The sequence below is a fragment of the Filicampus tigris genome, chromosome 11, assembly GCF_054856515.1.
Source record: "Filicampus tigris isolate MCC_2025a chromosome 11, RoL_Ftig_1.0, whole genome shotgun sequence".
In the NCBI taxonomy this organism is placed as follows: Eukaryota; Metazoa; Chordata; class Actinopteri; order Syngnathiformes; family Syngnathidae; genus Filicampus; species Filicampus tigris.
The window spans coordinates 13,477,677-13,504,129 of NC_141227.1; the positions used below are offsets into that span (position 1 = coordinate 13,477,677).

The 26,453-nt window shown below is 41.6% G+C and overlaps 1 protein-coding gene across 19 annotated transcripts in view; it reads left to right on the forward strand.

The window, feature by feature from the left end:
* dst (dystonin) overlaps positions 1 to 26,453 on the forward strand; it is a 105,515-nt gene that overhangs the window by 63,138 nt on the left and 15,924 nt on the right. For 16 of the 19 annotated variants that reach the window (XM_086045244.1, XM_086045253.1, XM_086045250.1 and 13 more), the window contains 37 exons: positions 69 to 302; positions 406 to 678; positions 861 to 1,409; positions 1,651 to 1,827; positions 2,057 to 2,180; positions 2,275 to 2,483; positions 3,176 to 3,493; positions 3,595 to 3,761; positions 3,856 to 4,012; positions 4,184 to 4,310; positions 4,451 to 4,501; positions 5,007 to 5,242; positions 6,808 to 6,937; positions 7,165 to 7,364; positions 8,062 to 8,560; positions 9,042 to 10,510; positions 17,475 to 17,636; positions 17,778 to 17,948; positions 18,207 to 18,373; positions 18,931 to 19,090; positions 19,261 to 19,587; positions 19,738 to 19,822; positions 19,908 to 20,149; positions 21,095 to 21,301; positions 21,420 to 21,539; positions 21,611 to 21,718; positions 21,796 to 22,014; positions 22,100 to 22,303; positions 22,824 to 23,049; positions 23,188 to 23,414; positions 23,492 to 23,614; positions 24,087 to 24,188; positions 24,934 to 25,035; positions 25,164 to 25,337; positions 25,419 to 25,574; positions 25,779 to 25,976; positions 26,314 to 26,442. In XM_086045244.1, the coding sequence (XP_085901370.1) occupies positions 69 to 302; positions 406 to 678; positions 861 to 1,409; positions 1,651 to 1,827; positions 2,057 to 2,180; positions 2,275 to 2,483; positions 3,176 to 3,493; positions 3,595 to 3,761; positions 3,856 to 4,012; positions 4,184 to 4,310; positions 4,451 to 4,501; positions 5,007 to 5,242; positions 6,808 to 6,937; positions 7,165 to 7,364; positions 8,062 to 8,560; positions 9,042 to 10,510; positions 17,475 to 17,636; positions 17,778 to 17,948; positions 18,207 to 18,373; positions 18,931 to 19,090; positions 19,261 to 19,587; positions 19,738 to 19,822; positions 19,908 to 20,149; positions 21,095 to 21,301; positions 21,420 to 21,539; positions 21,611 to 21,718; positions 21,796 to 22,014; positions 22,100 to 22,303; positions 22,824 to 23,049; positions 23,188 to 23,414; positions 23,492 to 23,614; positions 24,087 to 24,188; positions 24,934 to 25,035; positions 25,164 to 25,337; positions 25,419 to 25,574; positions 25,779 to 25,976; positions 26,314 to 26,442 (8,529 nt within the window). The remainder of the gene's footprint in view (positions 1 to 68; positions 303 to 405; positions 679 to 860; positions 1,410 to 1,650; positions 1,828 to 2,056; positions 2,181 to 2,274; positions 2,484 to 3,175; positions 3,494 to 3,594; positions 3,762 to 3,855; positions 4,013 to 4,183; positions 4,311 to 4,450; positions 4,502 to 5,006; positions 5,243 to 6,807; positions 6,938 to 7,164; positions 7,365 to 8,061; positions 8,561 to 9,041; positions 10,511 to 17,474; positions 17,637 to 17,777; positions 17,949 to 18,206; positions 18,374 to 18,930; positions 19,091 to 19,260; positions 19,588 to 19,737; positions 19,823 to 19,907; positions 20,150 to 21,094; positions 21,302 to 21,419; positions 21,540 to 21,610; positions 21,719 to 21,795; positions 22,015 to 22,099; positions 22,304 to 22,823; positions 23,050 to 23,187; positions 23,415 to 23,491; positions 23,615 to 24,086; positions 24,189 to 24,933; positions 25,036 to 25,163; positions 25,338 to 25,418; positions 25,575 to 25,778; positions 25,977 to 26,313; positions 26,443 to 26,453) is intronic. The other 3 variants (XM_086045257.1, XM_086045260.1, XM_086045247.1) reach the window with 2 other exon arrangements.

Genomic DNA, 26,453 nt, shown 5'->3' on the forward strand with positions numbered 1-26,453 from the left:
ATCAGTCAGGGTCAATTAAGCTTCATGTCCTGTTTGCTTCTCTTGTTTTACACCTGCCTGATGTCAAGGCCTTGCAAAAAGACGTCTTGACAAACGCCACTGCATTGAATGAGGTCATCAGCGGTACTAAAAGGTTTTTGGAGGAAAATAGGGCCAATCTGACGGTGGACCAAATTGCTGATATTGAGACCAAGTTGGAGGAAGCGAAAAGCAAGGCCAAGCTTATCCAAAAGCAAGCTGAAGATTCCAGGAAAGACTTAGAGAAGGTTGTTACCACTGCAATAAAACAGGAGAGTGAAAAGGTCAGCAAAAGTTTGATCACCTTTAGAAATCTGTAATGCACTAGAATGTAAACGCAATCATCCCGTTGTGTTTGTTTATGGCAATGTGTTAATGTCTATTCAGGCTGCAGCTGTTGAGCGTCTTGAGGAAAGCAAGAACAAAATAGAAGGTCTTCTAGAGTGGATCTCAAACGTTGGGGATAAAAATGGAAGAAGTACTGATCAAGCAGACCTCATAAGCAAAGAGAATGGAAACCTGCCAGAGGAAACATTAGACAAGTTGCGGAAAGGAGAAAAGGGAGACGCTAATGGAAACACTTTGCATCGAAGTGAAAGTGGTTTTGACAGGCAAAACGACGCCTGCATGGATGTTGACAAGCAGTATGAAAGAGTCAAGGTAATCGAGTAACAAATTACTATGAATTTCCAGAATTTTACATCCCTAACTATCAGATAAAATTGAAGTCTTGAGTTGTAGTTTTTATGTTTTGGATGGGGAATGTACAACATGGTTTCTTTATGTCATTGATATGGCATATATTATGCAAATATAGTATCATGTCTTTTTTATTCATGCAGGCTCGCCATCAGGAAATTCTTTCCCAGCAACAGGATTTGATCATGGCCACCCAGTCGGCCCAAGCTCTTCTGGACAAGCCAACCAATACTCTGTCGCCACAGGAGAAGGAGAAACTGCAGAAGAACATCCTGGAACTGAAGGGGCGCTACGAAGCCTCCCTCACCCAAGCTGAGCAGCAGATGAAGCAGGTCCAGTGTGTCCAGGAAGAGCTGAAGAAGTTTCAGGATGATTGTGAAGAGTTTGAGGACTGGTTAACGCAGGCTGAGGGCGAGGTAGAGCAGTTGGGTGCCTCGGCGAGTTCCCAAAAAATCCTCAACGATAAACTTCTCCGACAGAAGAGCTTTTCAGAGGATGTCATCTCTCACAAGGGCGACCTTCGCTTCATCACCATTTCGGGCCAGAAGGTTCTGGATGTGGCCAAAGCATGTGTAGTCACTGACCCGATGTCTAAAAATAGTCTGATGCAAGTGGATACTTCAGGAACCTGTTCTGCTGTCAAGGATAAATTGGACTTGGCAGCCAGTCGCTATAAGACACTTCACTCTCAGGTATTTTGTTGGGAAAGTCACATGTGTGTAATGACATGTGTCTACCACTTGGTAGCAGCATTTGTCTTTCTATTAAAATCTGTGTAAGAATGGGAAGTCAGACCACTGAACAATCCTAACTTAAACCAAGACCAAAGTGGATGGAAATCGATGGAAATAAATACATCTTATAAATTATTCAATCTTTGATTTCTAACCCATGCCACACCTTGTACTCAAATCACAATTACTTTGATTTCAGTGCAACCAGCTTGGCAACAATCTCAAAGATGTCGTTGACAAGTATAAGAAGTATGATGACTCCAGCACGGACCTACTGAAGTGGCTCGGGAATTCCGAAGAAGAGGCAAGGAAGCAACAGTCAGAGGCCATCGCCGCAGAGCCGCAATTTCTGCAGATACAGCTGGAGGACACCAAGGCAAGAAACATTCCAAATATGATTTGCTATAAGCATAATGTTTGGTTAAGATTAATATGTTATGGCTATGTTATTATCTTTGTAAAGGCAGAATCTTTGATACAGATCTTGTATTGGGCCTTATTAGATGATGCAGGGGTACCTAATGTTCTGGTCTGTTTATTCCATCTTGTTAATATTTTGATTCTGTCCACATGCCATATTAGGAAACTCATGTTGTCATTCACAGGCTTTACAAGGTCAGATGAGCGGACATCAGACCGCTATTGACACGCTACGCAAAACAGCGGATTCTTTGATCTCATCAGATGGAAACCTGTTGAGCAACTTAGATGCGATCCAGGAGACAGTAGGTGAGAGTCTATATGTCGTAATAGCTGCTTTTCACATCATCATTTTGATCATTTAAGTTTTAATGACAACTTGATATGTATCTTTGTGCTATAGATGACATAGTGGAGCGATATGACAACTTGTCCAAGTCTGTGAGTGATCGCAATGAGAAGCTCCAGATGACTTTGACTCGCTCCATGAGTGTTCAAGACGGACTGGATGAGATGATGGGATGGATGGAGGGAGTGGAGGCCAGCGTGAAAGAGAATGGAAAAATTCCACTGGACTCTGCATCCATCACAGACATGCTGAGCAAAGAAACAGTATGTAATTTTGTGAGGGCCGTACCTGCACTGAATAGTACTATTTGCCAGTGTTGGGCTGTGATTTTGGTACCTGGGCCTCCAGTAGGCATTTTCCCAATGTAATCCGCATTTTAATGCTACCACTATCACGTCTTAATTGGAGAAACAACCAATACTCTACAAAAAAGCAATATAAGAGCACACAACCGCCACGTACGATATCTGGAGCTGTTCAGAATCACTATTTAACTAAAGACAAAAACATAAAACATTTAAATAAAATGCATTATTCTCATTTGAGATACTGATTATTAAATATATTAATGTGTGCAGATCGCTACAGATGTTTTTTGCTAGTCAAAGTTGGCTGTAACAAGTTCAATCAGAGGACGGGAAAATGCTAATGTCATTAAGGGCCGCCACTTTAGTCCTGCGAGGACAAATTCTGAATCCTTTTCATTAAACTAGCTGTCCCATTGCTAATACAATGTAAGTTACATTGGCCAGCACTATGATGCTGAAGGCCCTGGGGACAATAACTGACCTGACGACAAAGAGAGCCTAAAATCTAATTGGACAAAATAAAAATCCGACATCCACATGTACTTGAATCAATTAAGCCAAGAAAAGCGCTGTGACCACCTCTCAAATTTGCATTTTCCAGTGTGTGTGAATCAATTTCACAACTATGATATTCTGTGCTTTTCAAGGCCATAGAGCAGGATATAGCAAGTCGCCAGAGCAGCATCTCAGCTATGAAATCTAAAGTGAAGAAGTTTGTGGAAACAGCCGACCCCTCCTCTGCGGCACTCCTGCAGTCCAAGATGGATGCCCTCTCCCAGCGCTTCTCAGACACGTGTGATCAACACAAGCAAAAAGTTTCACGTCTGGAACAAATTAAAGAAAAGGTGGAGCAGTTTGAGAAGGTCGCAGAAAATGTCCAGGAGTACATTGTGAAGCGTTCGCAAGATCTGCATGAGATTGACGGGCCAGGGAAAACCTTTGAAGAACTCGCCGAGTTAACGCAGGTGACTGGACTGTCAAAAATGTACAATTTATTAGCTGCTGTTGCTGAAACAAACAACTAAGTGTGTGTGTGTGTGTGTGTGTGTGTGTGTGTGTTTTTTAGAAAACAAAAGCTGAGATGGCTGAACATGCCAGTAATTTGGAGAAGTTGCAGACCTTGTCTAAGGAACTGTGTGAAATGAGCACAGATGGTAATAGAGCACAGATCCAGAGCAAGATGGACAATCTCTCAAATATATTCAGCACCTTCAAAGATACTGTCAAAGAAAAGTACTTCCTATTTCATAATTTCCTAATTATTTGCGGATTAAAAGCCCCAGAGTAAATGAATGATACTTGATATCTGGTTTTGTTTATTCTGCAGGGAGGAGGAGGTATCATCCTGTCAGGACCTGCTAGGAGAGTTCAGGTCTGCGGCCAATGCTCTGAGCAAGTGGCTGGAAGAGACCAGTGAAAAGGTGCCTGTGGTGCAGAAAAGTTGCAGTGCTAAAAGCTTGGAGAAGGACCTCCAAATAGTCACTGTGAGTCACCATATGCAGTTTTCAAACAGATCCAAATTCTGTCTTACATCTCATTGTCCAAATATATTTTTAGTGACATGACACATGACAGATGGAAAGTAACCAACATTTTGTCCCTCCAGCTGCCATTTATCCAACAGTACATATTTTGATTGATATTTTTTTCCTTAGGGACTAATGGAAGAATGGACGTCTAAAGGCCCTGCTGTGCAGGACTTGAACAGCAGAGGCTCTTCACTATGCAGTTGCATTGCTATTCTCACATCCCCTGCCAAAGCTAAAATTCCTAACAAGACAGGTAAACCCACTGAACACCGTCTGTGTGAATTGTAAAAAGCGGCTTGGGAGATTGGTGTTATTGTGCATGTTGATGTTGCAATGTTGCTAACTGGGAAATCTGTCCTTAACTTAAACTTTGTCTTCACGTCTCTGTATTAGCTCTTACTAATGGTGGTGGTCCAGCGAGCCATTCCTACCTAACCAATAAAGGTAATCAAGTGTGCATGAGGGCATTGCAATGTAAATGCAATTAACATTCATGGGTTTGGCTGTATTGTAGTCCTGGCTAATGTACTGAAATGTTATTGAGGGCAGGCAATCTGATCAAATCATGACTAACAATACTTAACGTCATATTTTTTGTACATTGTCCAGCCCTATGTTGTTGTTCTGTGCCAGGAAAACCTTGGCATGAGGTTTTGAAGCGCTTTGGCTCCTGATTTTATGTCTAAATATTTATGTGTCCTAACCTAACTCTAAAAGGTATGATATGAGGTGAACTGTATAGCCTTTTTTCCAAGGTGAGTATATTTATATGCCTTATATAATATAGGTCATGAAATTCCTAAAACATTTCATCAACTTTCATCTTAAAAAATGTAAAGTCTTGAAAATGTTTGGAACCATTAGCCTGCAATTGTGTCAGTAATATGTGTTAATTTGCAAAATGGAGAAATGACAAGCTATTCATATTTGAATTGTGTTAATTCCTCAGAGCTGATGACAATTCAGCAAAATATGTCATTCGTCAATGAGGGCTATTCCTGTCTGGGTGACACCCTGAAGAGTCGAACAGCTGAGCTGAGTGGATCTGTGCGGGAGCTGAAGGATGCCAAAAAGGAGACCGAAAATATGATGACATGGCTGGAGGATATGAAAAAGAAGGCAGCTTCTTGGAAGAACGGTGCCACAGAAAAAGATGCAGTGAAATCACAACTTGAACAGCAGAAGGTGATGAGATCAGATGTTATCAAATACTCTTTCTGATGGTTGGTAGCCCTTTGCAATTCCACCTGGCAGTTTTACCTGAACGAAAGGTGCACCATTATGGAAGTTTGGATACATAAAAGAAGGCAGACCCACGGACGACCCACTGCCTTTTTTTATGTATTCAAACTTCCATAATTCAGTGCCAGTAGCACTTAAAACGATTCTGACAGTTGAGGAGAGAAATTCAAAGTGTTATCTTCAAAAAGAGACCAAAACTATGCCGATACTCCAAATGGTTCAAGTACAGCATCAAATTTACTTTGGTGCACCTTTCGTTCAGGTAAAACTGCCAGGTAAAGTGAATACCGGTACACTAAAATGTGATCCTGTGAAAATTGCTGCCTACTTGACAGTTTGTCTTTAAATTCTGCTAAAAATATGCAGCTATGGATTTTATTGTTATCTTCTGATTTAATTTCAGATAATTAAAGATCAGTGATGTGAGAAATAATATTGCTTGTTAATCTTTAATCCAAATAAAACTGCAAGCCAGTTTCTCAGAGGCTGAATTTGACAAGCATGAAATTACAATTCATATTGATTCATAAAGAGCTCAGACTGCAGAGGAGAAATAGGCCAGACAAAGAGGATGTCTTAAATTATCTTCCTCTGGGATAGTTAGATTTACTGTGAATTATTTGTCATTCCTACTTACATACCTGGTACATGCATACATGTATACATGCATGCATACATGACCCTGGAAAGTATTCATATATTTTGTTTTGTTATGGCCTCATTTCAAAATAGAATACATTCATTTTCCCCTCAAAATTCTACACATAACACCCCAATATGACAAGATTTTTGTCTTTTTTGCAATTTATTAAAAATAAAAACAACTTAGAACTCGCATGTATTTAGGCCTTTGCATTAAAGCTAAAAAAATGTGAATGTGCAATGTACAGAGAGATCCTGGATGAAATCCTGCTCCAGGGTACACAGGACTTTAGACTGGAATGAGGGTTTACCTTGTGACACCGACCCTAAGCAAAAAGCCAAAACAATGATGGATTGGCTTCGGGACAACTCTGTGGATGTCCTTGAGTCACCCAGCCAGAGTTCAGACTTGAATCCGCTCAAACATCTCTGGAGAGATCTGAAATTGGCTGTACACCGACGCTCGCCTTCCAACGTGATAGAGTTTGAGAGGTGCAGCAAAGAGGAAGGGGCAAAGCTGCCCAAAGATAGCTGTTCCAAGTTTGTGGCATATTATTTAAATATATTCAAAAAGACTTGAGACTGTACTTACTGCTAGAGGTGCATCAATAAAGTATTGAGCAAAGGCTGTCAATATATATTTACATGCGATTTCTTTATTTTTGTTTTGATTTTGAATTGAATAATTTTGCAAAAAAATATATTGTTTTCATGTTGTCATTATGGGATCTTGTGTGTCACATTAAGAGGGGAAAAACAAATTTATTCAATTTTGGGATGAGGCTGTAACATAAAATGTGCAAAAAGTGAATGCTTTCCGAATGCATACAACTTATCTTAATGTCTGTAATTATTTTTTTTTTCAGGTGTTTGAAGATGACATGAAACAAAAGAAAGAGCAGCTCCACAAGCTGAGGGAGAAGCTAATTGACTTGATTCAAACTCATCCAAACTCACAAGAAGCAGACAAATGGAAACAGATGTTAGCAGAGATAGGTAAGCACCAATAAGTTGTCTTTTCATGGAACCCCAGTAATGTAATTTGACTTTTACATTAACACTTCTTGAGGTCGTGATCTGTCCAGAATGCACCCTGCCTGTCGTTGAATGTCACAGCACCTGCTTTTTGAAATTAAATTAACACATTTATATAGCCAAGTGCTGCACAGTGTGAGATGATGACACTTCATGGAATGACGCTGACTCATGCTCTGCTGCTATAGATGCTGCTTGGGCAGATATCAGTGGCTCAGTGTTGGAGAGGAAGCAGCACCTGGAGCAGTCCAACAAGAATCTGGACATCGTCCAAAGTACTCAACTGCAGCTTGGTCAGTGGCTGTCAGAGAAGGAGATGATGATGAGTGTCCTTGGACCGCTCTCAATTGACCCCAATATGCTGAAAATGCAGAAGCAACAAGTCCAGGTAAAATAATTTGATAATGAATAGAATAAAAGATTTATGATAAAGTAATTATTTATTATTACAATATAAAATATTAATTATAGAGAAATTCCCTCATAATATTCTAACTTTTTCTTTAGAACTATTCCTTAATATACTGCTGAATGGATATTAATTCAAATATGTAATATATAAGCTAACTGTAATACATAATAATTAAGACTACAATGTAATGTATTTTTTTTACAACTTTATTTTTGTACAATTATGATTATTTTCCCTCATATTATTGCCCTTTGTCATTTGTGTATTGCAATTGTGATGGGGAAACAAAAGAAATGTATCTGCTCTCTCTGTCGAACCTTATTCCATTCGAACCAAATTTTTGATACCGTATGAAGGGTCAGAAGGGTCGTAAACTAAGTTCCATCTGGATCTGATCCAGGCTGCTTATGTTACTGTCAAATCTCCACATCATGTCAGAATTTGATATGCTTTTGGGGTATTTCAATACATCTGTTCCCTTGGATCCACGAACGTAATCGAATTGGATACAATTTTACCAACCTTTAGCTTTTAACCAGAGAATGAACCATATTTCCTAAAGCAGGTTGGGTGGGTTTTCAAAAGGCACCTTGTGAACTATAAGGGCATTCCTCCTGAACAGCCGTCAAGTAAACGGGACAAACTGAACACGTTTTCTGTTTCTCTCATTTAGATACTCCAGAATGAATTCAAGAGCCGCGAGCCTCAGTTCGAGCAACTCAAGGAAGCTGCGTCTGCCATCTTAAACTCATCAGATAACCAGGACCCCTCAAATGGGAAGCTGGTGAGGATGCAGGTCACTACTGTCACTGAGAAATGGCAAGGACTTAGAGGGCAGCTGGATCAACGAGATGGCCTCATCGACCAAGCTGTGGTGAAGACGGGGCAGTTCCAAGAGCTGTTGAGGACCCTCGGGCAGACCACTGCTCAGCTGGAGGATCAGCTCGGCAGGTATCAAGCCAGCAGCACCCAGCCTGATGCGGTGAAGAAGCAGCTGGAGGATGTCCACAACATCTCAATCCAGCTTAGAGAGGAGAAGGGGAAGCTGAAGGAGGCTGAAGCCGTTCATGCAGAGCTCACAGCGATGGTGACTGAGGACTATCTCAAAGCTGACTTAGATAGGCAGCTGCAGAGTGTCAGCAAACCTCTCCGACAGCTGGAAGAGAAAGCAGGTTTGCCATCTTTATTTTGTGACAACAGTGTGCCAAGAGTTAAGAAAAAGAATGTTTCCTGGCTCCACATACAGCCAAATTAAATTTGAGAGCCTACATTTTTTTATGTGTTTGTGGGAACGGAACATTAATAATCTTTCTTCCAGGGATTTTCCATGAAATGTTCATGTACGATTCTGCTCATTGATCATTTAACGAAAGTGATTAGCATGACTGAAATAACAAATGTGAGCAAATGACACTGACTGAAAGTGAAAACATGTCAATGTATCTCAAATTGTTTTAGAGTTCAAATCCATCAGATTTTTTTTCTTTGAATGAACTTTGTTCCTTTGTTCCTAATAAGATCCAGAAGAGCAGAATGAAACTAACAGTATTTCAAAATTAAGATCCCGATCATAGTGTGATTTATTCTGCATGTAACACGTTTAAACCTTGACAAAGCGTACTCTCCCTGAGCCTTCTTTTTCTCGTACTGCAGCCAAACAAATCGAGCAGCTGAACTCAACCTTCGCCAGCTCTCAGCAGTTTCACCAGACCTCCAAAGACTTCCAGTCATGGCTGGCTGAGAAGCTGCAGGACCAGTTGAAGCCTCAGCCCATCCCTGCCAAAGTGAAGGTCCTTGAAAAAACTCTGGATAAGCACAGTGACCTCCAGGTGGAGCTCAGTGAACAAGAGGCCACTTACAATACAATAGCAGGGGAAGGCGAGATGCTTCTGCAAAGCACCGATGGGGCAGAAAAGTTGGCACTGCAAGGTCAACTGTCTCTCCTCTCCTCTAACTGGCAGGAGGTGAAGAAGAGCTCTGAGGCACAGGCTGCCAAACTTAAGGCTGCCCTGCTGAGAGCTCAGATGTTTGAGGAGCATGTTGAGAAGCTCAACACTTGGGTGGAGGAGTGTGAAGCCAAAGAGTGTCGAGTCAAACTTGCTGTTGAGCCAGTTGCTGTAGAGAATGCCGTAGCTCAAGTGAAAGCTCTTCAGAAGGACGCGGATAAGCACAGAGGGACGGTGGAACAGATGAACACTGCCGCAGTGAGCCTTCTCGAGATTGCTGACACTGACACGGACGGAATTAAAAAAGAGGCGGCGAGCATTTCTAAAAGAGTGGACTGCGTGTTGGAAGGTCTTCAGAACAAAAGAGAATCCTTGGAAAAGATCTCACATGCAATTAAAGAATTTAATGAAGGCTCCAAAGAGGCCAAGGTTCATCTTGAGGGAGCTAAGAAGGTCCTGGATGCTTATGAATCCCAGGGAGTGCAGGCCTACAACAATAAGAACTTGACCAACATGAAAGCCCAACATAAAAGCCTGGAAGGGATACAAAACCAACTAGAACACCTTACGAGCTTGGCAAAGACACTTGTGGTTGATATCCCAGATGCTGATGGAGTGACTGACTTTTTACTGCAAGCCGACAGCATAGAAAAGGAATACAGCAGCCTTAGCAAGAAGCTAGAGGAGACATGCCAGGTCCTGGAAGGTAAATTGCAGGGCATTGGGCAGTTCCAAAACAGCATCCGGGAGATGTTCACCCGCTTTACAGACCTTGATGATGAATTAGACAGCATGGCTCCTGTGGATCTGGACTTGGTTGTTCTTAAGGAGCAGCAAGAGAACATGGAGAGCTTTCTCGCTCAGCTACAAGAGCTGATGGTCAACACAGCCAATGCAGGCGATGGCTGCAAGAGGATGCTTGAAACTAACTCCTCACCTGACCTATTGGGCCTGAAGAGAGACCTGGATGCGCTGAGCAAGCAGTGTGGCAAGCTGATGGACCGAGCCAAAGGCAGAGAGAGGCAGGTGCAGAGTACTCTGGTCAAGCTGGAGGAGCTCTGTGGAAAAATCCACCACATGGAAGATCAACTCTGCAGAGCTGTGGACAAAGAAGCCTCGCAAGGAGCGGTCTGCATGGAGACAGACATCATCAATCAACAGCTGGAGGCCTTTAAGGTGCGTGCCCCAACGTTTATCTTGTTCCACAAGTCCAAGCACAAACTTTTGGATGTCACCATGGAAACTATTTGACCATGCAGTACAGGTATTTGCACATTTTGATCAACTGAAGCAGCTGTTTTCATACTAACTCTAGTTTCAGACATGGCATGCACTCATTGGCCACATCATTAGGTTCAATTGCACAATGTAATAAGAGTCAATACAGTAGATGTGGCTAATGATGTCACAGGAATGCTCTTGCATGTGGGCAACCCTAACTCCTAACCCCTAAACCCTAACCCTAGAGCCACAGTCGCCAATGCACTTTCAGTTATTTATTTATTTGTTGTATGTTTTTGAAATAGAAAACGTGAAAAATACTAACTATAATTCAGTAATTGACAGTATTAAATCATGTCAAAGTACTGAGTCATTGATTGTGAGTCCTTGAGGATGTGCAGTATTGATTTTCTTGCCATGCGTGCAGCATGGGTTGAGTTTCCAGTTACAGTGTATATTTGGGTGTGAATGGTTTTCGGTGGCGAAATGTACCCTGTCTTGGTTTTTTTTCAGATGGTATTGGCTCCAACCTCCGACAATAGTCAATAGAATAAGTAATACAGAAAATGGATAGATGAATGGAAATGGTGTGGCATTGTTGTAAATAGTTCAAAAGTATATATTAATAATCTTATCCAGCGTACATTTTCAATACAGCTTTTGTATTTATATTAATGTCATTATATTGTGTAGGTGCATTTAATAAAGTTTTGTAATTGTTATGTCTGATACATTATCAATTCAGAATCAAGCCACTCACAGTTTCATCATGCTACTTTTGTAGTTTCATAGTAGTGCTAAAATATGCAGATCATTTCCATAGGACCGACTCACAGTGGAGCACATGACCAGCAGGCTTCATTCGAACCCTCTGAGTACAAAAGCAACAATCCTCTGGAGACTGCATGCCCCTCAAAGGCATCTGCTGTTAACAAAAGGGCCATTGCTTTCGGCGCTAGGTAGATTTTGGGACACAGCCAGGTGGTTGCCAGCAGGGTGTCATTTCAGTCCTGAATGATGGATATGGGCTTCCATCCTTTGTATTAGAGTCAAATGTTTTGAGTCAGTATTAGCTTAAAGCGGAAGTCAACCCAAACATGTTTTTTCCAAGAATATGTTCGATGCAGGCCCATTAGTTGAAACACGGCATTCTGATTAATATTGCGTTTGTGGACTAAGAGTTAAACAGCAAAATCCAACCATTTTTAGCCATCGACCAATCACAGCTCACCTGTTTTGTGAAGTTGAGTCATGATTGGTCGTTATGAGCCCTGTGCAACTGTGATGTCATTTTCAGTCGACACAAGTGACAAAATTGCCGCCCCTGAGATGGATAAAAACGGGTGGATTAACTCATATGCCACAAACGCAATACTTATCAGAATGCCTTGACTCAACTATTGGGCCTGCATAGAACATATTCTTGAAAAAAAATATGTGTGGGTTGATTTCCCCTTTAAAGCTGGTTTTCCGGACCTGTTCACGACTGAAAGTAGCAACCATGAAAGAAAGATGATATGCAGGTGGTCTCCTTTTGCTGCTATTGCTTCCTCTCATTTGGGAAGACCGTGAGTAAGAAGTTTGAGTAGTCTCTGGGAATCTCAACCCATTTATTCAGGCCACCATCTGTGAGGTCATACAGTATGTTTGTTGAGACTTGAGAGAGGGCCTAATGGGTCACAAACTGTGTTCTTCCACACCAAACTCATCCAGTCTTCTTTTGTGCACTGAGGCACAGTCATGTTGGATCAGAAAACTGCCTTCTCCAAACCGTTCATAAAAACTATTGCAAAATATCTTGTTTATATACGTTTTTTTTTTTTTTTCCAACCAGCAAAGTGCATGTTATCATACAATATTTGAGCAATATATACATTACACAGCTGGCACATGCATGGTAACACAAATGGAGATGAACATGGAGATGTTTCAAAGGCTACAGTGTTTTATGGTGTAAATGATTGATGGATTTAACTTAGACAGGTCATCCTTGTAATCAGAGCCATATACTGTACTGTATCTTTGATGATATCTTGGAGGTCTGTTTTTAATTCTTCTCCCCACACTCAATGTCGTCATTGTTATCAGTGAGGGATAAAATGGTAGCTATTAACAAGGTTTTGACACAAATATTTTAAAAGCCTATAAATTCCTTTGGAGTTTTCCAAAAGAGGATTAGCCTACATTTAGAACTGTAATATAATAAACACTTGGGATCGTTTCAGGTATTAAATAGCATTACAGTAATACAATGTAAACAGATGTGTTTTGGTCCCGTGACACAGATGTGTCTGTGCAAAGATGTGGGTCAAAGGATTGTTTTGTTTTTGGGGGGTGCAAAGGGGGTGCCTCAGTGTCACAGCCAAAACCTCCATTTGAGTTGTGAAGATTCTGAAAGGATGGGGGAATCCTGCTGGGGAGGAGGAGATGTTTTCAACCCCTCTTTGTCCTGGGAATCAGCTGGGAATTAGTGGAAAACCCCCTTTGTATTCATTTGTGTCAAAGGATTGTCAAAAGCAACAAATCAGTCTTTCTTTGCAATAGCTTTAATGCTTAAAAAACATGATCCAATGGCATCATACTCTGATTCGTAGTCTGTGGATAACGTTTGTGTTACTGACTTAAGTGAGAGAAGAATAAACAAAGAAGGACTGCTATTGGGTTTCTCTTTCATGGGCTCTTACCATTTTAGGTCAGGTTTTGTAAGAGATATGCCTGACGTAAGCTCAAGAAGCTTGCCCGTTGAAGGTGTATACTGTATGGACGGTATCTGTATGTACTGTATGGAATCATTGGCAGTTCAATGACTAAAAAGTGCTGGGGGGTTATAGCGTGGGTGACTCGTGCTCTTCAGACATTACATCAGAGTCTGTTTTCATTCAAAGTGGAATTTCTATCTTCTGAGTCACTTCAGTCAATCCATGTTGTGACAGCAGGGTGGTTGTTGATTATTCACCGCCACACAGCAGTGACACATTCAAGTAGAATTATGGAATATTTGATAGAAAGGTGGCCTGGTGTCAGGCTGATCCACAAAATTATAGTCCAATAAGGTTTGTCATCTTTGGTTGCCATGGCAATGACTGAGATGATGTTCTCCTATTTCAAACTGTTCTAAGGCTCTGTCTTTGAAACGGACTAACTCGTGAAAATGTTTTCTTAGGTTTTTGTTCCATCTTTTAAAAAGAACAGTAAAACAAAAATGCAAATGATGCCTCATCAAGTTCATGGCAATTACTTTTTAGTAGTTGCTGAAAGAAAACCTTTCTACTAAAGCTGAAATGATTTTTCTTAATTATGTAGTATTATGTAGAATGTACTCTCCATTCTTTGTTTAGTTGGTGGTTGATTAATGGTCCTGCTGGGATTTTTTTCAAGTCTTCTTTTATATCACAAACCTTTTGGTCTTGCTGAAATAAAATAGAAACTATACATGTATAAGTACTTATGGAGACAACATGGACAAAAAATGACCTGCATAAAAATGGCTCTCAGTCGAGAAACATTTTTCTTTTGTAATGCCGGCAGATCTCAGCTGGTAATTTATCTCTGCCAGCATCTTTTTCCATCTCCGCTCATGCATGACAACCGGGACAAAGAAGTTGAGGTTGTTTGCTCCTTTAGCTGTTTCACGGTGCTGAAAATTGGGGAAACAAAAATAAATTCCTGTCATCATTTGCTTGATATCCTCCCACTGCCTCTCTGCTCCCTACCCAGGTCACCAAACAAAAAAAGACCCTTCTCGCACTTTGCATGGCAGCCGGTGTTAAATTACCTATGACCCGTGCCTCTCTCAGAATTCCAGAGTAATTAAGAGTATCTGCAGGGTTCAACACAACCATTTGGTGGAGACAATGAAAAAGGTTAATCTATATCAAGTTGAGGATATTGTGATGAGAATCGTTTCCCCCCAGTAAATCTGAAAAAAAACCAAACCAAAAAAACTAAAGAGTGATTATGTCAGGATGTAAAAGATGACTAAGAAGTGAAGTCATAAGGGCAATGCAGACATAAAGGGGAATTAAAAGGAGGGGTTGGGGTGGATGGTTGCATTGACCAATCAGCATTTGCCGGTGCAGTTCCAAGCACAAATGGAGTTGTGGCAGATGTTGTGTGAATAATGAGCGGGGGCGGGGCATGGGAGCCTCTGCCAGGAGGGTGTCTGTCATAGCGAGCCGAGTGGCGAGGGAGAAAGGGCAGGCTGTTTTGTTTATCCTTCGAGTACCAGCACACTTTGGAATAAGGCACAATTTTTCCAAGAGCCTGTCGGGATTCATGCGTGGATATTTCACTTTATACATTTGGAAATTTCAGGATTGATGCTGCCAGCATTTCAGGGGAAAAGGATGCACCTTGAACCAGAAGAAATGGGATTAACTTTTGTCAATGGAAAGGGGGAGAAGCCTAAATGGAGAGAATGAATGGATCCTATATGAAACTTCAGCACTAGAATATAATTTATTTACATTGCCTTTTTATATCCATGCACCATAATGTATGAGATGTTTTTAATGTAAAATACATATTTATTATTTATTTGGGATTTTAAAACAAATCTAATTTGCACATTTTTTCTAAGAATACACACACTGACGCAAGCTACACAATAAGGTAGTATATATCGTCTTTTCTTTGTAGACAATAGCGTGTATGTTTTGGCATGGGGAAACCGCTGAGCCGACCAGATTGCCTCAGACAAAACCCGTCCTGCGTGGGGAAGGGGGAGGAGGAGGACCTGAACATTGATGACTGCTATGTGCCTCAGAGGTCCATTTACGACACAGTGAGACTCAATGAGCAGATAGACTCAACCTCTAAGGGTAGCCTCACATCCCGCCACTTTGCGGGTACCTTACCCTACACCCACCGCACCCTTGACTTCAGCGGCATCTGTGGAAATGGAGTCCTTTCCACCTCCAGTTCTTTTGAACTCCGAACCCGTAAACCTGCCACGCTGGATGAGCGGGCCGTCTTTGACGGACTCAAACTCAACGGTAATATAATCAGAGCGACAGATACGGTGCTACCAAAGTCACGTCCCCAAAGTGGAGAGAAGCAACCTCAATATCGGCGGTCGTGGAGGACCTTTGCCCCTACAAATCTTGGCGATTATGCCAGCCGCAGTGGAATTTTGAGTTCCGGGAGTGCAGAGAGATCGGGATTGATCGGTGGAAGAAGAGGACAGAGTGTGACCAGCTCTCTGACATCTGAAGAAGACTCAGGCCTGTATAGCCCTACTGCGGAGAGGGAACGTCATGCTCAACGATCCCACAGGAGGCCAGGCCCCGGCACAAGGAGCCTCTCTTCTTCAGAGGCCATGCACTTGTCCGGGGACTTGAAAAGGCTTCGGTCCCTAAGCTCAGGACAAGATGAGTTCCCATTCACGCCTACTCGGGATGACCATTCCCTTTACCAAAGCGGTTGCCTGGTTAAAGAGCCACAGCAGGTGCAATCTGACATGGTAAACTTGAATGAAAAGGATACTCTAACTAATGGAGATTACAAGTGCTCCATCGGGAGATCATCAACAGGATCAGCCTTTCGGACTCTTAATGAAACCTCTGGGTGGTATTCTAAGACTTTAACAGACTATGAAGAGTTATCTACCGCTGAGATGTTAGATGGTGTGTCATCTCAGGAAGACAGTGAGCTTGGCAGCGTGCTGGAGACACAGCCTGAGACTTACGGAAACTCTGTAACTCTACCCATTGATAGCCGTCAGCAAACCAAGCCATCCACTGTGCAACAAGTGGTGTCCCAATACAATATGGAAGAGTTGGAAGAATTCCTGCAGTCAGTGGAGGACTGTCTGCCCAAAGATTTACACGCATTCCAGCATGCAAGAGAGATTGAGGCACTACTGAATGCCATTTGTCCAGAAGTGAACTGCAAAACTTTTTCCACCTCACAGGTGCCCAAAAATAGCTTATTCATTCATTCTAAGATCATCCCCATTAGTTGGTCTACGGCATGTCATACTGGATGATATGGATCTTCAGACGAGTTGATGTTGGCTCTGTGCCGAACATATCTGATTACATGATGGGTGAATTAAGTTTTGCCTGGAACTCTGTCTGCCTGTGTGATTATATGCAGCTGCCGCTCACTGTAAACTTGGCTCCACTGGTCGAACAGAGCATTAAGAGAGTTGTTTATTTGAGTTGGACTCTTAACACTAAACCTGGCGATGTCGGGCAAATTGTGCGTCAGGGTCTGGAAGAACTCAATGTCATGGCAATTTTTGAGCTCGTAATCAAGCTAATATTATTTATTGTATAGTTAGTTTTATGATTGGGTTAAGAGAACTAGTGAGTGTAACAATGGGCTTTGCAAAATCGTAAAATTATACGAGACATAATTCTTGTGTCATGGGGATTTCTGCATTATAGCACCAACAATATTTTGACCTTGCCAAAGAGGTTTTTAATACCGTTTCTTCATTCGCGCACAGTTGCAGTATTGTTATACGACTTTTCTCAACTATAAATGATCATTGTAATTCTGTCTTACATCACAGAGGGGAAATTCTTAGAAGAGTCTGGCACTTTGTTAATTGTGAGTAATAGAGGAAATTACAAAATTCAGGCAAATGCTATTTTATATGCATCTGTATGAACAGCATGGACTCGGTGGGGCTAAATTGTGCCACCAATATTCTGACAGAATATTCAACCTTTCCCAGGTTGAGTGTATAAAGGTGGCTTATTACAGTTATTTTGTGGGATTTCTGTGTTAAATAGGCTTATAAATGGGTAGGTGTGTTTGCCCCTGATGGAGGGAAGCATTTTATAGAATTTTTTGGTTATTTAATTGCAACATTTACTAATTGAAGTAGCTTTTGGCGTCCCCGCTACCATTAATACTTAATACATAGTGGTTTCTTCGCCCTCATGAATCCATTGTTTGCTTTTGATTGTAGGCTTTCCAAAAGCAAGACATTGACCCATTGCAGACACAACTCCAAGACATCAACTCCATCAGTCAGGGGCTGATTCAGAACGCCGCCAGATGCACCAATACGAAGAAGCTCGAGAAAGACTTGGAGACGGTTAACACAAAATGGAACACACTTAATAAAAAGGTATGTGATTGGCTGGCTAGCGTTACAGTCAAACATAAAAAATGAGTAATAATAATGCATTTCTATCTGGTGCTATGCAGGGGGGCAGCTTTCGACTGGCTTGATAACAGTTGTCATCTATTTTTACCTTGTCATCCGTAGATTGCTGAGCGCTCAGCTCAGCTGCATGAAGCCCTGTTACATTGCGGAAGGTTCCATGATGCTCTGGACTCTCTGCTCAGCTGGTTGACCGACACAGAGGAGCTTATGGCCAATCAGAAACCGCCTTCTGCCGAGTTCAAAGTGGTCAAGGCACAGATACAAGAGCAGAAAGTAAGCATGCATTATGTGCAATCAGTGACACATGCAGTACATAAAACACCATTCTGGTTCCAACAATTACAGCTTTACAATTCATCTTCTTCAACTGACCTTAATTGTTAAACTTGATTGCGGTTCGTAAAGCTTTTAAGGATGTAATGGGAACATAATACGTGCCTGTGATTGACTGTTTTCCACCATGAAGAAACGCCTGCGCTCTGAGCATTTTAATGATGCCCAATAAGTCTTCTCCTTTGTTCGCTTTGGCAGCTCTTACAGAGACTGTTGGATGACCGTAAGCCCACAGTGGAGCTGATAAAAAACGAAGGTGGGAAGGTTGCAGAACTGGCAGAGTCTGTGGATAAGGAAAAGGTTGCAAAAGAGATGCAATCCCTTGGGCAGAGGTGGGACACTCTGCTCAAGAAAGCTGAGAACAGGTTGGTGTGCGCCCTGTTGGCCTCAATACACTGCAGAAAGAGACACACAAAGTCAAAAAGTTGCTAACATTAAGATTGCAGGTTAGCCTGGATTGAAACGTACGGGTATTTACAGTATTTCACTCTACTAATGTTTCCACCCATTTAATGTTGGTGCCAATCCAGTCGTTTTATTATTCATGGACTATTGACATCTTGATCAAAGGGTGAACATGTCTATTCAACATGTTAAACTGACTGAACTCAATCAAATGTTTAATGGGTTATTAATTAGATGCTCTGCTGATTTAATACATTAAATAAACATTCAACAAACTTGTCCACCAGTCTTTTCACAAAGCTCGTTTGAATGAGTTCCAATACAAGCTGTTCAGTTTTCATTGATAGTATCAAAAGTTACTTGAGAATTTTTTTTGCATGATATTTTGTTGTGCATTTAATGAAATCTCTATTTAAACCTATTTAGTTAAATAAGAGGAGATATTCATCAACGTACTGTACAGTATATTAGTACCCATTGTGTACCTGAATGATTTTGTCTCTCCTGTATCTGTCAGGCATAAGCAACTGCAGAGCATTTTGGTGGTGACCCAGCAGTTTCACGAGACTTTGGAACCTCTGAGCGACTGGCTTGCCGTCACAGAGAAGCGCCTCTCCAACTCAGAACCAGTTGGCACAGAAACGTCAAAGCTGGAAGATCAGATCTCCCATCATAAGGTAATATACCATGTCATTGTCACCCGTCCACCACCCTTTAAGTTTTTCATCCATCCTGTTTTTACGTTATGTTTATTACTTTTCATTTGTTCTACTTCCATTCAATTTCAGTTGGTTTTCTGTTTGTCTTTTCTGTTCGTGTCGCATTGTTTCCCATCCCCTGCGCTCAGGCCATAGAAGAGGAGATTATGAATCACAGTAAAGACCTGTTTCATGCTGTCAGTCTGGGTCAGATGCTCAAAGCTGTGAGCTCAGTTGATGACAAGGACTTTGTTCAGTCCAAGCTGGACGCCGCGCAGGCCGCTTACATCGAGCTGCAGGAGCGCTGCAGGAGGAAAGCCGAGTTGCTGCAGCAGGCCCTGGCCAACGCCCAGCTCTTTGGAGAGGACGAGGTGGCGCTTATGAACTGGCTCAGTGAGGCACATGCACGGTTGAGTGAAGTGTCCGTGGAGGACTACATAGTAGACACACTTGAAAAGCAGATGGCGGAGCAACTGGTACACACTCCTTGCCGGGCCAAGCATCCTTTTGTCTTTTCTGTGATGTTAATCATTTTCTGAGTTGGTTTTGACTGTTCTTTTTCATTATGTTTTATCTACAAGGACATGTTTCTTGTCACAGTTTGAGGTTGTATTTTTTCCTTTTAGGCTCTACAAAGTGATATTGAATTGAGGAAAAAGAATGTTGACCAAGCCCTCCTCAATGGGATGGAACTATTGAAGCAAACAACTGGTACGTTCTACATAACTGGAGACCGAAAAAGCCCTGACTCATTCAAAGTTATGTTCTATAATAATACATGGTTCTCTTATTACAGGTGATGAGGTTGTTGTTATCCAAGGCAAATTGGATGGAATAAAAACAAAGTATGCTGAGATTGCCTCCATGAGTGAAAATGTTTTGAACACATTGGAGCGGGTTTTGAGTCTCTCCACAAAGCTGCACCATACACATGAAGATCTGAGCTCCTGGCTGGTGAAGGCAGAGGCTCAAGTCAGTTCTTATGTGGATCAGGAGCCAATAGGCGAGCAGCTCACTCGAGCCCAAAACATTCAAAAGGTAAGATGGTGTAATGTAAATGTGAATTTATTCAGAAGAGACTCTGTGAAGACTAGTATGTGGTGGTGCACATAATTGAGTGAATACCCACACTATAAAAACAGTTGGGTTAAAAATAACACAATTTGGGATCAAAAATGGACCGATCCACTACTTGGGTCAATTCGACCCAACTTTCTGGGTTGTTTTTGCAGAAACCAACCAATTTCTGCAATTTCTGAAACAGAACATTTCGCTTCCCTCTTATAGATTAATCCCCAATTTTGCAGATTTACAGTAAATTCCTGTTATTCCACAAGGAACATTTCCAATTTAGAAAAAGTATCGCCATATTCTCCAGATACCATGCTACTGATGAATGAATACAGTTCTGATGAAGACAGAACAATCTAATTGGGTGCTTAGTATAGAACAGGGGTGTCAAACTGATTTTTGTCACATGCCACATCGTAGTTTTGGTTCCTCTCGGCGGGCCGTTATGACTGCATGAAGCCATACAAATGTATGATTGCCTTATATTATTACATATACACAACAAATGAATGAATATCTACTTTTTGAAATCAAAGACGAGTAAAAAACTGTTTGCTCAACAATTTTTCAATTCATTTTAAAGGTGGGATTGGTAACAAAAAAAAAATCTTACAAAATCTCTTATCCCAGTGTTATTAAAAGTGAAGACAATTTGAAAGGTACATGAAGTCGACACACATGATTTGCCTTCGGGGACCACATAAAAGGATGTCCTGGGCCAGATTTGCCCCCAGGCCCTGAGTTTGACACATGTGGTATAGAGTATATCTTAAATCAGACATAAAATGATGCTCAAAAGCAATAATGCAAATGTAAACATCAGCAACAGCAACAACAAGAATTTTATGCTACATTGAGTAACGATTGCATAACATTGTCTTTTTATTCATACTGATAAAACTTGTTTTCCAGACCTTGCTAAAGGAGACAAAAGACAAAAAATCTGTAGTGGACAAGCTGAATGAATTGAGTACTTCCCTCCTGGATCTCATTCCTTGGCACACCCGAGAAGGTCTTGACAAGCTAGTGACGGAGGACAATGAGCGGTACAGAGCTGTCTGTGACAGCATCACTCAGCAGGTCGACCGGATCAACGCTGACATTCTCAAGTCACAGCAGGTGAGCCAGAATGAAAGGAGAGATTTTTCCTCATCTAGCGTTTTTTTCCCCGTTTTGTCCAACTTTAGTAGTCTTCCATTTTCCTAAAGTCTTTTTTTCTGTTTTATTTTCCCCCCAGTTTGAAGAAGCAGCAAATTCTGAACTAGCATGGCTTAGGGATGCTGAGAGTAAGCTACTGTCAATCGGGGAGATCAAATTGGGGCAGGACCAAACTGCACCTCAGCTACATGCACATAAGGTCAGTCTTTCGCCATCTGTTTACGTGTGTGGTCTGTTCAACATGCAACAAAACACAAGTGTATTTTCTAGGTCTTCTCTATGGATATCATGAGGCACAAAGACTCTGTGGATGCAATAGTAAAAACAGGAAAAGCCATCATGAGCAGCAAAAAGCCAGAGGAAAAGGAATTATTAAAGGTGCAAAACAACATCAAATATTTATTTGTCTACTGCCTTCTACATTATGTACATTACAGTATCTTGTCTCATGTCAGGCCAAGACCCAGACTCTCGTAGAGAAATATGGTGTGGTGAGTCATCTGAACTCAGAGCGCTGTCTGCAGCTGGAAAGAGCCCAGTCTCTTGCAAGCCAGTTTTGGGAAACCTATGAAGAGTTGTCACCATGGCTTCAGGAAACCTTGAAGACCTTCAACCAGCTGCCTCCGCCCGCCATCGAGTACGACACGCTCAGGCAGCAACAAGAGGAACTCAGGGTAAGATGGAGCAGGGGGTACACTCAATGTCTTCATTCAGAAGCTTTTCAAGTTGTTTAAAAAAATGTATGCATGTCCTCTAAAGCAAATGCGAGAGCTGATCGCCGAGCACAAACCGCATATAGACAAGATGAATAAGACGGGACCTCAGTTACTGGAACTGAGCCCAGAGGAAGGGCTGCCCATCAGGGAGAAGTACACAACGTCCGAGCAGCTCTACACCAAACTGAAGACGGATGTCAAACAGAGAGCAGCCGAGCTTGATGAGGCCATCTCCAAATCCACTCAGGTGAATAGGATTTCTTTTAGATTATTATTATGATTCATTTGAATGGCATTTACCTGGTAACTGCCTAAGAATTTAGGATTATGTTGAAAGCAAATGCATTGTATTATATCTTGTAATTATATGTTAATGCGAATCTTGTGAGGATCAGCGGCTCGGGTAATGGATGGATGTTATTTACTGAATAAATTATACCAAACCTAACCACTATGAGGAAAGATAGGCTTTTAAGAAAAATATTGTGTTTTCAGAGCATCGTGTCTGTGCATAGCAATAATAATAATGATTGTAATTACGGGTAACTCTTCTAATTTTACATTCCAATTCATTCTCTTGTAAAAATTAATACTTTTCCCCCAATACAATTCTTATTTGCACACATAGTAGTTACTGTATATACTCTACTTTATGTGTCATTTCATTGGTTAATCTACAGCTAAAGATTTAGGTAATATAAAATGGAACAATTGGTATTGTAGTTGCAATAGTGACTGAAATGACCACTTCTGTCATTCCACACTAGTTCCATGACAAAATCGACCCCATGCTGGAATCCCTGGAGCGGATTGCTGAGCGCCTGCGTCAGCCTCCCTCCATTTCAGTGGAGGTGGACAAAATCAAGGAGCAGATAACAGAGAACAAATGTGTCAGCGTGGACCTGGAGAAACTGCAGCCTTCCTTTGAGACCCTGAAGCAGCGAGGCGAAGAGATGATTGCACGGTCAGAAGACAGAGAATTATCTGCCAAAGGTATCACCGATGTGTCCACATGGATATCATCTCATATATTTTCAAATACTAATTCCAAGGATTGTGTATCATATAACATTTGTTTCGTGTTGTCAAAAAAGTTCAGCTAAAAGATCGAATAAATATTTCTCCCTCAAGCTGTACAAGACAAACTGGACCATATGGTCTTCCTATGGACCGATATTCAAGTCTTGCTGGAGGAGCGGGAGGCCAAGCTGTTGGATGTGATGGACCTCGCTGAAAGGTTCTGGTGCGACCACTGCGCTCTGATCGCCACCATCAAGGACAGCCAAGACTTGCTTCGGGAGCTGGAGAAGCCTGGAGTGGATCCCTCGGTTGTCAAACAGCAGCAAGAGTTTGTTGAGGTCTGCACAGAAAGAGGCGCTGCATAAATGAGACAGGCAGTGTTGGAAGTTTTCATTTTTTCCTTTCATCTACGTAGGGTTTTAAAGAGGAGATTGATGGGCTTCAAGAGGAGCTGGATTCAGTTAGAAACCAGGGCTCTGAGCTCATGACAGCCTGTGGAGAACCTGACAAACCTGTGATAAAGAAAAGCATAGATGAGGTGTTTTTTTATTTTTTTTTTTAAGGCAAAGTCAACCCAACCTTTTTTTTTTTCAAGAATATGTTCTATGCAAGCCCACTAGTTGAAACAAGGCCTTCTGATAAATATTGTGTTTGTGGAATAAGACTTAATCCACTCGTTTTTAGCCATCTCTATTTTGTCACTTCTGTCGCCTGAAAATGACATCACAACTACTCAGGGCTTAGGTAACGACCAATCACGGCTGACCTGTTTTCTGAAGCTCAGCCGACAGAAGTGACAAAATGGCCGACCGCAGCGATGGCTAAAAACGGGTGGATTAACTCTTATTCCACAAATGCAATATTTATCAGAATGCCTTGTTTTAACTAGTAGGCCTGCTGGGAACATATTCTTGAAAAAAATTTGTTTGGGTAGATTTACTCTTTAATGAAATTATTTACGTTCCGCTTTCAGACAGCATTGTATCACTCATGTAATGTTGCTCCACCAGGTGAACTCGGCATGGGAAAACCTCAACAAGACTTGGAAAGAGCGAGTTGAGAGGCTGGAGGAAGCCATGCTGGGTGCAGTGCAATTCCAGGATGGCCTGCAGGTACATTCATCACTGCTTATTCACTTTGGAACCATGAACTGAACATACAAAAAAATCATGTTTGCACACCATCTGCAATCATTATATTTACACTTGTACATTTATTTTTTTGCGTGCAAAAGACAGGCTTGATTACTACATTATTTAAGTTGCCGACTTGAGACAAACATAATATATTCTTTGAAGACTAATTAGCAAATTTATGACATTCTTTTGTCAAAGCGCAGATGAAACTATTGCGGTACTTTCATCCTCTTGCATATCAGAATTTATTGCATATCAGAATTTATGAAAAAGAAAGATCCCGACATGGAAACATTGTGATCATCTATGACCATGTATTTCCAGTAGGTGGAGATTAAAGATTGCCGTAAATGTCAAGCTTTTTAAATTATGCACATTTTGTTTTTGTGCTGTAGTGATAAGAATACTTGGAAATTCACATTGGACCAGTCTGTTTTCAAGGCCTTTGGTTTAAAACCACATGACACGATTGCAACGCCATCCATCACAGTCAGCTACAGTGATACAACTGTTTTATGAGCACCCAATTAATTGTGACACCACCCACGCTGCTTTACTATATTTGGATCAAACTGCAACCCACATGAATTATTCCTTGTGTAGTTGTACCCATATCCATGTGGATTTACTTCAGAATAGTTTGGGGTAATGGCAGTGTTGGGGAAATGTGCACAATACTTTGTCTTCCAGTAACATGTTCTTTTCCCTTGCACGCACACAGGGTATGTTTGACTGGGTGGATATCTTGGAGAGCAAACTGGACTCCATGTCACCTGTGGGCACAGACCTTGAAACTGTCAAACAGCAGATCGTTGAGCTCAAGGTATAGTCTTGAATGTACAAAATACTGTATAATCCGTAATAAGTGATTAAAAGAGAACAGGGAGTGCAGCTACTGTGTACTTTCATACAGTACGTATGTTTCCAACATGAGCTTTTAATATGTTTTAGGAGTTCAAAGTGGAGGCGTACCAACTGCAGATCGAGATGGAGCGCCTGAACCACCAAGCGGGCCTCCTGCTCAAGAAGGTGACAGAGGAGTCTGACCGCTGCGCCATCCAGGAGCCAATGTACGAGCTCAAGATGCTGTGGGAAAACCTGGATGAGAAGATCATCAGCCGGCAGGTAGCCAAAAATAAAAGAACGGCCTTTAGTGGTGGTTTTGTTCACTGTGCCATCTAACTGTGTTTTCTGTCCTTACTTCAGCACAAACTTGAGGGAGGACTTCTAGCACTGGGACAGTTCCAGCATGCGCTGGACGAACTGCTGGCCTGGATGAACCACACTGAGGAGCTGCTCAACGAGCAGAGAAAGGCAGGCGGAGACCCCAAAGCCATCGAGATTGAGCTGGCCAAGCATCATGTAAATGTCCTCATTTATTATCTCTTTGTTGAGCATACATAGCCTAGAGTAAATAATTTTAGGTGAAAAATAGACAACCAGAGTGATATTTATGTAGCCAACTTTAAAAAAAAACAACATCTATGTATTTAAACTGTATGAGTGATATATCTATCTTTACTGCAGTTACTGTTGTTAATTTCCTCACGATTGTTCTCTCCTTAGGTCCTCCAAATTGACGTACTGGCTCACAAGTCGACAGTTGAGACGGTGAACAAAGCAGGGAATGACCTAGTGCAATCCAGTGCTGGAGAGGAAGCCTCTTGCCTGAGGACCAAACTGGAGAATCTCGACCAGCGCTGGAAAGCCATTGTGGAGAAGACGCAGCAGAGGAAGCAGCAGTTGGAAAGTGCTCTGCTTCAGGTATATAAAGACATGACTACATATGTTTATGTGACATTTCTTTAGATTGTCCTTTGGCTTCTCGTTAAAGTTATATAAAGAATTGTGGCATTAAAATCACATGTGAGGATTTTGGGGGGGTAAGATTACAGAAGAAGAAAATAACATTCAAATTAAATACCTAGTTTACCAAAGATTCTTGTATGGTCACATATGTGCAACAGAATGTCTGTCAAACACAGTTTTGGTCTCAAAATGAATGAATGGGTGCAAGAAATGAGAACCTCTCCCATCGGAGCTTCCGCACAATGAGTATGTGTGACACCTTTTGTCTGACTCAGGTTGTATTGTGTTGTAGGCCCAGGGTTTCCATGGTGAGGTGGAAGATATGCTGCAATGGCTGAAGGACACAGAACGTCAGCTGTTAGCATCAAAGGCTGTGGGAGGCTTACCAGACACAGCCCGCGAGCAGCTTAATGCCCATCTGGTACGTGTTTA